We start from the raw sequence: 12,776 nt of genomic DNA on the forward strand, positions 1-12,776 counted from the left end.
TTGCTGCTTATATGGAATTCACCCTCCACCAGATGGATGTCAAGAGTGCCTTCCTCAATGGCTATCTAAAGGAAGAAGTATTTATCAAGCAACCTCCAGGGTTTGAAAGCAAGGAGAGTCCTGATCATGTGTACAAACTTGACAAAGCACTTTATGGGCTCAAGCAGGCGCCAAGAGCATGATATGAAAGATTATCAAAGTTTCTGCTTGAGCATGACTACAAGAGAGGTAAAATTGACAATACTTTGTTCTTGAAAGAAAAAGGTAAAGATCTCTTGGTAATTCAGATATATGTTGATGATATAATCTTTGGAGCAACTACTGATAAGTTAAGTAAAGATTTTGCTAAACTAATAGGGAGTGAATTTGAAATGAGCATGATGGGTGAGCTTAATTTCTTTTTAGGCTTACAAATTAAATAAAATTCAAATGGAACTATGATCCATCAGCAGAAGTATGTAAAAGAGTTGCTTAAAAGGTTTAAAACGGAAGATTCCAAAGAAATTGACACTCTTATTGCAACAGCTACAAAGTTGGATATGGAAGAACCTGGTTCATCTGTCGATCAGAAGTTGTATAGGAGAATGATTGGCTCATTGTTGTATCTCACTGCCAGTATACCTGACATTATTTTTAGTGTAGGCCTTCGTGTAATATTTCAGGCAAATCCGAAGGAGTCTCACTTGACTGCTGTCAAAAGAATTTTAAGATATCTAAAAGGCACCATTGATCTCTGTCTTTGGTATGCAAAAGATAGTAATTTCAATCTTGTGGGATACGTTGATGCTGATTTTGCAGGTTTTCTTGTGGATAGAAAGAGAACCTCAGGCATGGCACACTTTCTTAGCTCATGTCTTATGTCTTGGGCCACCAAAAAGCAAAATTCAGTGGCCTTATCTACTGCTGAAGCTGAGTATGTTGATGCTGCTTCATGTTGTGCTCAATTTTTGTGGATCAAACAGAAATTAAAGGACTTTGGAATTGATGTTAGTTGTATTCCCATTTTTTGTGATAACACTAATGCTATTAGTATGACCAAGAACCAGATTCACCACAAGAGAACTAAGCACATAGATGTTAGGCATCACTTTTTTGAGGGATAACTATGAAAAGGGGTTGATCACTGTAGAATTTTGTGCTACTGACAAGCAAATAGCTGACATCTTCACAAAATCCCTAAGTAGAGATCACTTTGAAAGAAACAGGTTAGAATTAGGAATGATTAAGATCACCTAAAAGGACCAGTTCAGAGTACACAACGAAAAAAATGGTTAGAAAATCTGAAAATTGTGTACATAATTAGATTAATTTTTGTTCAGTCTCATACTTTTAATAATATACTTTTGTGCCATATGTTTAAAATGACTCATTAATCTCTAATGATATTTTCTCTATTTTGGCAAATTTAGACTTACACAAGAGTATTCTCAGTGAAGAACCTGGTTCATTAAGATAACACGGTATATTTTCTACACTCTGCATAGTTTGAAATAATAATATTTGGATCATGAGCAGAGTCCTACTTAATTCCAAACTCCTTTTGGACTTATCTGTTACAAGTGAACCAGTTTTGTTCAAATGAGTCCCAACCGAATTGAAGTACCTAGATTCTAGGGATACACTCCAAAGTCTTTTCAAAACTGAAATTCAGTTTGATTAGACTTCCACACCCACTATCATCCCTTCCACCACCCCAACCTCTAAGAAAAGAGTAAAGATGCTTGCTCGCAAGGTTGTTGCGGGGAGAGAATAAATTTGGATAATAGGTTTGTACTAGTAGGGTCTAAAGCAGGTGTTGAAACTACAGAGTATGGAGGAATTGGTGGTAAAAATGAAAAAGAAAAAAAGAGAGCAAGGGTGTTCGAAGTGCTGTGAGGGGAAAGGGTAAAAGAGTGGTTGATTCTTCACCCACTCATGTGAGTTTAACCAAAGACACAGATGCAATGGTTGTTTGGGGAGAAAAATCTGCTGGAGTAGAGGAGAATGTAAAGAAAACAGGTGAAAGTGGGTCTGGCGAAGCCGCTGAAGGGCTGGTTCAACTTGGAAAAAAATATAGATGAATCTGTTTCATCTGAACAGGAAACCCTCGCAGACCTACTGAAGAGAGTGACTGAAAGTTATAATCCAAATAAGAAAGGGAGGTTGGTACAAGTAAGGATCATTTTGGGGTAAATACACTGCCTGCTTGTGACTATGAAGTCCATGTCACTCCTAAAGAACCTGGTTCATCTAAGAAGGTACCAGTGAATAGCAAGGTGTGAGTCTTGGTGCAAGAAAGTGGGGCTAAGGATGCTGAGATTGAGAGGTTGAAGAAGAGGTTGGCAGAGGTAGAGACTGAGAGAGATGCTCTCAGAACTGAGCTGGCAAGAGAAAAGGAGAAGAATGATGGCATTCTTCAGGATATGCTGAAACTCCTCCAAGCCAAAAACCAAGCACCTAGTTCTTCCAAGCCTTAAACTTCTAGCCCAATGTAGACCTTTCAATGACCCAGTTTGGGATATTTTGTTTGCTCATGTTTTCAGTATTTTTATTTCTTTTTATGCTTTGTGGAAGAATCGTATCAATCATCAATGAAATTCACTATTTTTGTTCTAGCTGTTTGTTTATATTTCTTTGATGGTTAAAATTCTTAGCTTGATCTATGATGATTAATCCATGATTGCATTTGAAGTAGCCCTAGTGGCCATGAGTAAGTTTTAAAATCTAGTTATCTCATATTTTTTATGCAACTTTTCGATGATGCCAAAAGGGAAAAAAAGGTTGTGCCTTACACTTTGAACAGTGATGTTTATAACCTAATGAACCTAGTCCTTGATGATAAGTGATAAAAAAAAAAAATGTTTCTAACATTGTGTTGATGTTGAGCTAAGTTGAAACAGGGCCTAAGCTTATGGAAGCACAAAGTTTGTGATCGTCAAAAAGGGAGAATTTGTTGGCCCAAGTAAAGGATAGTTTTGAAGATTGACAAAGGAACTCAGGGATGAACCACGTCCATCCCTTGAGTGCATAGACACGGGCAGATTCAAAGCACGTGAGATGCACATGCAGGAGATAAACAAAATCTGGCATAATAATAGATATCTCCTGATCGAAAAGATTGTATAATTAATAAGGAGAAGGACTTCTTACTCAACGAGAACATTATCCAAGATAAGGAAGGAGTTGGGAGAGGTTGAAATCAACTAGAACTCTTCCACCAAGGAAGAGTAGCATTAGAACTCTAGTTATTTTTTACTCTACTAACTCTATAAATCGCAGGATGTTCTCATTCTACAGGTGACGCACAAAGACAGAAGTTAAACGTGAATTGAGAGCAAAATAGCAAGGCATTTTGCAAGCAGTTCGTGTGTGATTCAAGAGTGCGAACCTGAAGCTACATGAACCAGATAAAAGAACCAGCTCCAAGTGTTTGTCTTTTATTCTAGTTCAATTGTAGTAGGTATTTTCATATTGTACCTTTCAGCTTTATCTAGAGGCAATTGTAATAGGTAGTCAGAGTATTCAAGTTAGAGTTAACTTGAAGTTGTCACAGCAGGTAGAGGCTGGTTGTTACAACGGGATTAGAGTTAATCCTAGGTTTACAAAAGTGTTTTGTAAATGTATTTTTTGGCTCAGTGATTTAGTGAAGAGTTTTGGAAAAATCCTACTGGAAAGTAGGTCGTGGTTTTTTCACCTTTTGAGCCAGGTATTTTCCACGTAAAAATCCTTATGTTCTTTAATTTCTGCATTTATTATTCCGCAACAGTAGTATAAAGAACACATAGAAGAACTAGGTCCTTCTATAATCAGTGCACGCAAAAATTGGACATCACACAAATCACCCCCTCTTGTGTGGTATTGAAGTTAAAACATCATTGATGTTAAAATATTTATATTTCATAATATATATATATATATATATATATATATATATATATATATATATATATATATATATATATATATATATATATATATATTACTTTGTGTGTGTGTGTGTTGTGAATTCTCATATAGACGAATATTTTTCTTTCACAACTTTGTATTAATCTTCATTTCTAATACGCACACAAAGTAATATATATATATATATATATATATATATATATATATATATATATATATTACTTTGTATGTGTGTTGTGAATTCTCATATAGACGAACATTTTTCAATCACAACTTTGTATTAATCTTCATTTCTAATACGCATACAGTTACGGTTTTAAAGAATAATTGATCTATAAGTATGATGATTAATTTCTCACCTATCTAAAATTTATCACTCGATTGAGATACGTTGACTGGAAGTATGAATATATTAAAATGAATAAGATTATATGTTACCTGGTAAGCTGATTTTTATCATCATAACAATCTCTACACATACGAAATTATATTAAACAATCACTTTTCTCTTCCGAATGACTATGATCTCCACTTATTCTAGTGTAACTCGAACATCGACTTATAAGTTGAAAATAATAATGTACTCCTAATACATCCTTGCTCATCTTATTGAATCAACTAGCCTTTGAGCACGTGTATTGCACGTATAGTATGATTCACATGAGAAAACTTGTTATCTAAACAAATAATTTTTTTACTAAAATAAAATTTTAAAGTGTAGTTTGTTATCCATGCTTGTCTATGTGACCTTCAATGAATGGTGTTAGAAGTATTATCTTACTAAATTGTCTCTTTTACTTTTGTGAATACTCTTTTAGACTTTGCCGCTTCACATTCTTTTAAGTGTTAAAGTGTTAATGTTCATATTCTAATATAGTATATGCAATTTTACAAATAATAGATTAATAAGGTATGATAATTAATTTCCTACTTATCCAAGATTTATCAATGACTAAGCTACATTGATTGAAACTATGAAAAAATTAAAATAGTAAGATGAATAAGATTACGTTTTACCTGGAAAATTGGCATATAATAATAAAAATTAATGGTTATCATCATAACAACCTCAACATCTAATAAAATTGGTATTAGATAATTATTTCTCCTTTTTCAACTGACCATTATGGTCATGTAACGATACGGCCGGTCGTTTTGAGTATTATAGACTCGTTCCTCATTTATTATTTATTCTATGCTCATTTGTTGTTATGTGACTTGTCGGGGTGGTTGATTTAGTTCCGGTGACGTTTTAGAGTGAGTTGGGACACTTAGTCCCAAGGTTGGAAGCCTAAGTTGAGAGAGTTGTCCGGATATTGACTTATGTGTAAATGACTTTGGAACGGAGTTTTGATGGTTTCGATAACTTTGTATGGTGATTTTGGACTTAGAAGTGTGCCCAGATGTTGATTTGGAGGTCCGTAGATGATTTCAGCTTGAATTGGCAAAAGTTGAAAAAGCTGAAGTTTGAAGAGTTGACTTTGTGTTTACCGGGCTCAGATTCTGGTTTCGGAAGTTGGAATAGGTCTGTTGTGTCATTTATGACTCGTGTGCAAATTTTGAGGTCAATCGTTGGTTTGGTATGTTTCGGCATTTGTTTTAGAAGTTAGAAGTTCATAAGTTCATTAGGCTTGAATCGATGTGTAATTCGTGATTTTAGTGTTGTTTGATGTGATTTGAGGCTTCGAGCGAGTTCGTATAATATTTTAGGACTTGTTAGTATGTTTGGTTGAGGTCCCGGGGGCCTCGGATAGATTTCTGATGGTTAACGAATTGAAATTGGACTTAGAGGAGTTGCTGAGTGCTTCTGGTCTGGTGAGATAGCACTTGAGGAGGATTTGTTCGCACGTGCGCGGCCGCAGAAGCGAGCCTAGGGTCGCAGGCACTGTCTAGTGGGAGTTGGGCAGTGGTCTCAGGTTCGAGGAAGTTATTGTCATGACCCGAAATTTCCACTTTCGGGACCGTGATGGCGCCTAACATTTCACTTGCTAGGCAAGCCAACGTTAGAATATAATTAGCCATTTTTAACAAATTTTTAAATTAATTAATAACAAGAAAACAAATGCGGAAATAAAGTCTGAAATAAAGTGAATATTCCATAATAATCGCGATATATAAATACCATCCCAGAACTGGAGTCACAAGTGCACGAGCTTCTAGAATAATACAAATAAAGGTCTGAATAAAATTCAAGCTGTTTGAAATATAATACACAGCTGAGATAAGATAGAGGGGGACTTCAGAACTGCGAACGTTGTGCAGTTATACCTCAAGTCTCCACTGGTAGCTGTATTTGGGCAAATCTACAGTACGCCGCTGGAACCAACTCCGAAATCTGTACAAGAAGTGCATAGTGTAGTATCAGCACAACCGACCCCATGTACTGGTAAGTGCCGAGCTTAACCTCGACGAAGTAGTGACGAGGCTAAGGTAGGTCGCTTACATTAACTTGTACACAATAATAATAATAATAATAATAATAATAATAATAATAATAATAATAATAATAATAATAATAATAATAATAATAATAATAATAATAATAATAATAATAATAATAATAATAATAATAATAATAATAATAATAATAATAATAATAATAATAATAATAATAATAACAATAATAACAATAACAACAACAACAACAACAACAACAACAACAACAACAACAACAACAACAACAACAACAGCAACAACAACAACAATAATAATAATAATAATAATAATGATAATAATAGTAATAATAATAATAATAATAATAACGGGAATAGTAGTAAAACCGGTAAATAATCTCAATAATTGAAGTCAATTCAACAGTCACAATCCCTCAACTTGTTTCCATTGCGGCGTGCAACCCGTTCCAACAATATAAACTTTAAATAAATCTGTTGCGGCGTGCAACCCGATCCCCCAATATAAACTGTAAATAAATCTGTTGCGGCGTACAACTCACTCCTCCAATATATTCATTTCAATCAATTATGTTGCGGTGTGCAACCCGATCCCCCAATATAAACTTTAAATAAATCTGTTGCGGCGTGCAACTCGCTACTCCAATATATTTATTTTTAATTCCGTTGCGGCGTGCAACCCGATCCCCTCATATATTTTAACAACTCTTAAATGTAATAAAAATACTTCAATAAATACCACGTTTAATGAGAAACTATTAAGCATCAAGGCATACAATAATTATAATTTATATATGAAACAAACAATGACAAGTAGCAATTAATTGTGGAAATCAGGGAGAAAATAGGCAGTCTAATATTTAATATGCTAAATGTCAAGTAGCAATTAAGACACAGAAATCAAATAAGCATGTGACAATTATTGCAAGAATTCAAGAATTAATATTTGACAAGGAATAGGAGAGAAACAATTATTATAATAATTAATTTGTGTCTTAAAACAATTTAAGATGTTTAAATAATTAACCAAACAATTAATTTGACAAAGTATAGGCACTCGTCACCTTGCCTATACATCGTTACACATGAAATTTACATAGCAAATAATTCAAGGGTTTTATTCTGTCATGACCCAAAATTCAACTAGTCGTGATGGCACCTAACCCAACCCGCTAGGTAAGCCAACTTTCAACTATTCAATTCCAATAACAATTATTAAAGAAATTTAAGTAAATAATTATCTTAACCTTATACATTCCCCAAGAACTGGTAGTACAAATCATGAGCTTCTAAGAATAGAGTATACAAATAGGAAATAAAATAAATACATAGTCTGTTTGAATAGTACATAAACAGAGCTTTTATAAATTTAAGGCTACCATGAACAAGAGGCAGCTACAACAGGAACGCAGGTACATCTTCAAATCCCGCAACCATCGAGCACAACAACAACAACAGTCAACATCTGCATGCAATGTGCAGAAGTATAGTATCAGTACAACCGACCACATATACTGAGTAAGTAACAAGCCTAGCTGATAGCATCCTAGGAAGCTAAAATCTATTCAAGGACAAGAATAAAGCTTTGGAATCTCAAAGAGGGCCTTTAACAAGATTTCAAGCTAAAGAGTTACAAAACAAGGTCATTAGATTTCAAGTGCAAATAAACAAGTTGTTAATTGGGATGGAGAGCTCAATGATAAAGGATATGAGTTGTCTAGGTATTATAATTATTTTATGGTCCAAATTCATGTCCAAGAAAAGGTGGATTAGATCCCAAAAGACATCCTCTGAAGAAGGTCCAAATCAGGCCACTATTGGACCTATTTGGAACCTAAAAATATGTCCAAACTTGCAGCCCAATAAGTCCTACATGAAGCCACATTTTTATAACATAAAAAGGACTTACTTGCTGTCCAAGAAAGGCTCAATAGGCGTGATAGAAGTTGGGTACAAGTTGGTGCCAAGTTGCTTGCAAGTTGCCTTCAAGATTTCCAAGATCCTATTCATGATTGGTTTGGAACTTTCAAGATTCTATCCAAGATTGATTTTAACTTATTTCCATATATTTTGGTACTATATTTATTGCTTTCCTAGGTAGTTAAGGTTATATTTTCCTTTTCCTAAGATTGTTGGAGTTACTTTTCAAGATTGACTTGGTTTTTGTTTCCTAGTGTTTTTCCTTTTCCTAAGGTATTTGGACTTGTTGTCCAAAGTAGTTTAGGACTTTATTTTCTTATTTTTAGGTAGGAATTTCGTGACCCCCTCTCTATATAAAGGGGTGTCTTCTTTGTTTTTAGATTTTAGATTATTATAGACAATGTCAATAAAAATTATGAGATTTTTTTAGCATTCTTGTGTGTGGCTACTCTTGGATTTATTCTTCAACCTTCAAGACTCAACTTAAGGTGTTAAGATTAAACTCTTTCGAAATCTTAGATCACTTCTAGTTATTCAAGAAAGGTGATAAGTTAAGGCTTAATATTGTTCTTGTTATTCTAAAGGGTCGGGTTTCACAATCTATCTCTTGTTTTTAATAATCTACCAAAGGCAATTAGTTCTTTGTTAGCTAATTGTTATTGTTAGGATTAAACTTCAAGAATAGACTTCTTGAATTCAAGAAACTCTTTCTTGAATTTAATCTATCTTTAATTTTCCGTTATTGTTTTATTTCTTTATTTTCTTTTAGCTTCCGCACATTTCTTAATTTTCTTTAGTAATTCTTGGACCCCTATCGTGTTGTTATCAAGTATTATAGCATCCTAGGAAGCTAAAATCTATTCAAGTACAAGAATGAAGCTTTGGAATCTCAAAGAGGGCCTTTAACAAGATGTCAAGCTAAAGAGTTACAAAACAAGGTCATTAGACTTCAAGTGCAAATAAAAAAGTTGTTAATTAGGATGGAGAGCTCAAGGATAAAGGATATGAGTTGTCTAGGTGTTATAATTATTTTATGGTCTAAATTCATGTCCAAGAAAAGGTGGATTAGTTCCCAAAAAGACATCCTCTGAAGAAGGTCCAAATCAGGCCACTATTGGACCTATTTGGAACCTAAAAATGTGTCCAAACTTGCAGCCCAATAAGTCCTACATGAAGTCACATTTTATAACATAAAAAGGACTTACTTGCTGCCCAAGAAAGGCTCAATAGGTGTGATAGAAGTTGGGTACAAGTTGGTGCCAAGTTGCTTGCAAGTTGCCTTCAAGATTTCCAAGATCCTATTCATGATTGGTTTGGGACTTTCAAGATTCTATCCAAGATTGATTTTAACTTTTTTCCATATATTTTGGTACTAGATTTATTGCTTTCCTAGGTAGTTAAGGTTATGTTTTCCTTTTCCTAAGATTGTTGGAGTTACTTTTCAAGATTGAGTTGGTTTTTGTTTCCTAGCGTTTTTCCTTTTCCTAAGGTATTTGGACTTGTTGTCCAAAGTAGTTTAGGACTTTATTTCCTTGTTTTTAGGTAGGAATTTCGTGACCCCCTCTCTATATAAAGGGGTGTCTTCTTTGTTTTTAGATTTTAGATTATTATAGACAATATCAATAAAAATTGTAAGATTTTTCTTGCACTCTTGTGTGTGGCTACTCTTGAATTTATTCTTCAACCTTCAAGACTCAACTTAAGGTGGTAAGATTAAACTCTTTCGAAATCTTAGATCACTTCTAGGTATTCAAGAAAGGTGATCAGTTTAGGCTTATTGTTGTTCTTGTTATTCTAAAGGGTCGGGTTTTACAATCTATCTCTTGTTTTTAATTCTCTACCAAAGGCGATTAGTTCTTTGTTAGCTAATTGTTATTGTTAGGATTAAACTTCAAGAATAGACTTCTTGAATTCAAGAAACTCTTTCTGGAATTCAATCTATTTTTAATTTTTCGTTATTTTTTTGTTTCTTTATTTTCTTTTAGCTTCCGCACGTTTCTTGATTTTCTTTAGTAATTCTTGGACTCCTATCGTGTTGTTATCAAGTGGTATCAGAGCATAGGCTAATCAAGATTTCAATCTTGATAATCTTGGGAGGTTCTTGAGAAAAATAAAACCAAAAAAAAAAAAACACCAAAAAAAAAACCCAAAAATTAGCCAAAATAAAAGTATTATGGCTCATTATTATTTGTAGAATTCAAGTGTTATTTGGTTTCCAAGTCAAGAAAGGAAACAAGAAGAGGGGATCCTAGTTCTTGAAGATTAAGGTAACTTCTTTCCTTATTCTTGTGGGTTTTGGGTTTCCTAAATTCTTTCCTTATTTTTTCTACATAACCAATTCCTATTCTTCCAAGGTTTGGTCGTTCACTTTACTTTTATTTTTCTAACTCCACATTCTTATCACTAAGGGTTGTGACTAGTAAGGTTTATTAATAAATCTAAAGTTTAACGACCAAGAGTTGCTTTGAGTGGAAAAAGGCAAGAGAGGCGAGAACATTAGAGGAAAAAGCCAAAATTTGAGAGATACATAATTCTTCTAATCTTTGTTCAAGATGTTTCAAACAGGTAGTTATAGTGAAAGGAGGCGAGCTATGACTCAACAACTTGAAAAGTCGAACTTACAATATACCGAATGGAAGGAAGACAATGGTAAAATTATTTTTCAAACAAGAGCTAAAGTGATGTCTACGATTTGTGCCCTTAGAATTGACAAAGAGTTTGGCTATAACTCAATTAGCACTTATATGGTTGAAAAATTAAACTTGCCTTGTGTTGAGCATATTGAACTTTACATGTTGAGAGGAGTAAATGTAGATAAAAGAGTGTTATTACTATTCTCTATTGGAAGGTATGAGGATGCGATCTGGTGTGATGTGATTCCCATGAATAATTATCATATCTTGTTGGGAAAGCCATGGTATACCTATAGAAGAGCTTCATATAACATGAAAAAAAATAGATACTCTTTTGAGGTTAATGGGAATAAACTTATTCTTGGACCTTTGACTCCCTCACAAATTTATGAAGATGAAAAGATTGTTAAAGAGAATATGAAAAAATATGAGAGAGAAAAGAATGAGAGGAGTAAAGGAGTGCATGTTGACATCCCAAGAGTGGAAAAAGGAGAGGTTGTATTGAGTGAAGAGAATGGGATGTCAATTGAGAAAAAGAGTTATCTTGAGGGAAAAGAAAAGAGAGAAGGCAATGAGATAAGAAAAGTCTTTGAGGTAGAGAGAGAAAAACAAGAGGGTTTGAGTAAAGAAGAAGAAAAAAAATTTAGTGAGAGAAAAGAGGCTAAGGGTGAGGGAAAAGTTAGTTTTGTGATAAAAGCCAAAGAGAGTGTAAGCAAGAATAAAATTTCTTTACTTCCTAACCCATTAACTCATTCTTGTTTTAGTTCTTGTAATTTTGTGCAGCCACGTGTTGAAAGACCTTTTGAAAGGAGAGGTGAGGCACAAGAAATGGTGGTAAAGGATCCAATTGGATTCCAACATGAATTAGGCGAAATTAATTCTTGTTGGATGGTGGAAGATAAAAGCTTGGTTAAATTCTTTGTTATTGAACCTTTTGACTATTTTAATTCTTATTTACAGGTTTATGACATGGAGTTTCCTAAAGCCATTGCTAAGCTGGAATCATTGCATAAAAGAATACAAGGTGATGTTGTTCCATTAGTAAATAAGTCTAAGTATGATATGTATAATTGGTTCATTCATATTCTTGGCCTTCCTAGAACACCTAAGGTATTTTTGGAGGTAATGAACTATACTCTTATTTCTTATGTTGGTGACTTTATAATTTTTGTGGATGATGATATTTTGATGCATATCAAGTCATTAACTATAATATCTAAGTTAAAGTGCAAGAGTAATTTGCTTCCTTTTGAAATTGAGTATGACATAGATGATTATGCATTCTAACTTGGTGGAAAGAGGCATGAAATTTATGAGAAGAGGCTTACTAACGAGTTAAATGTTCTTTCTTCTCTTATTCAAGTATCAAATGAGTTTTCATGTGATAAATTGCTAGAATGTAAGTTTTGTTGTTTGATGGGAAGTCATTCCTCTAGGCATGTTGATTGTGAGCCTGTAAAAGTGTTTGCTACTATTAAAGAGGATATGCATGATTATTGTGATGTTAGTGATCAAATCCTTATTTGGCTTCAAGAAGCATTAGAATCCCTTATTTAACTTGCGGGGCAATCAAGGAATAGAAGCTACCATCCTAGGGGGAGGATCTATTATCTCTCTACCCAGCTCCTCGTCTAGCAGCCAAGAACAAGAGAGCTACAACACTCAGGTTGTTGAATGATTTAGGATCAGATGAGAAAACCAACCCTAGGAGAGAGGCTCCCAAATCTAGAGCTTATGGTCTTAAGTTCCAACCCAGTTCCAACAATGCACTTCTCGGCACATCATCGGTAGGGGAAAGCGGAACTGCTTGACGCTGTATACTAAATACAACAAGCCCGATTCGCATCATTATGCTCAATAAAAGGAATGAGGGAAGCTAAAATAAAAAATATTGGAAGGAAGGGAAAATTGGAAGATGAACCTATCT

At 34.1% G+C, this 12,776-nt stretch overlaps 1 protein-coding gene across 1 annotated transcript; it reads left to right on the forward strand.

The window, feature by feature from the left end:
- The first annotated feature begins 539 nt into the window (after positions 1 to 539).
- LOC138895545 (secreted RxLR effector protein 161-like) lies at positions 540 to 1,103 on the forward strand. Its single transcript, XM_070180245.1, has one exon. The coding sequence runs from the start codon at positions 540 to 542 to the stop codon at positions 1,101 to 1,103; it is 564 nt and encodes a 187-aa protein (XP_070036346.1).
- The last annotated feature ends 11,673 nt before the right edge of the window (positions 1,104 to 12,776 follow it).

This window comes from Nicotiana tomentosiformis, chromosome 7, assembly GCF_000390325.3.
Source record: "Nicotiana tomentosiformis chromosome 7, ASM39032v3, whole genome shotgun sequence".
Lineage (NCBI taxonomy): Eukaryota > Viridiplantae > Streptophyta > Magnoliopsida > Solanales > Solanaceae > Nicotiana > Nicotiana tomentosiformis.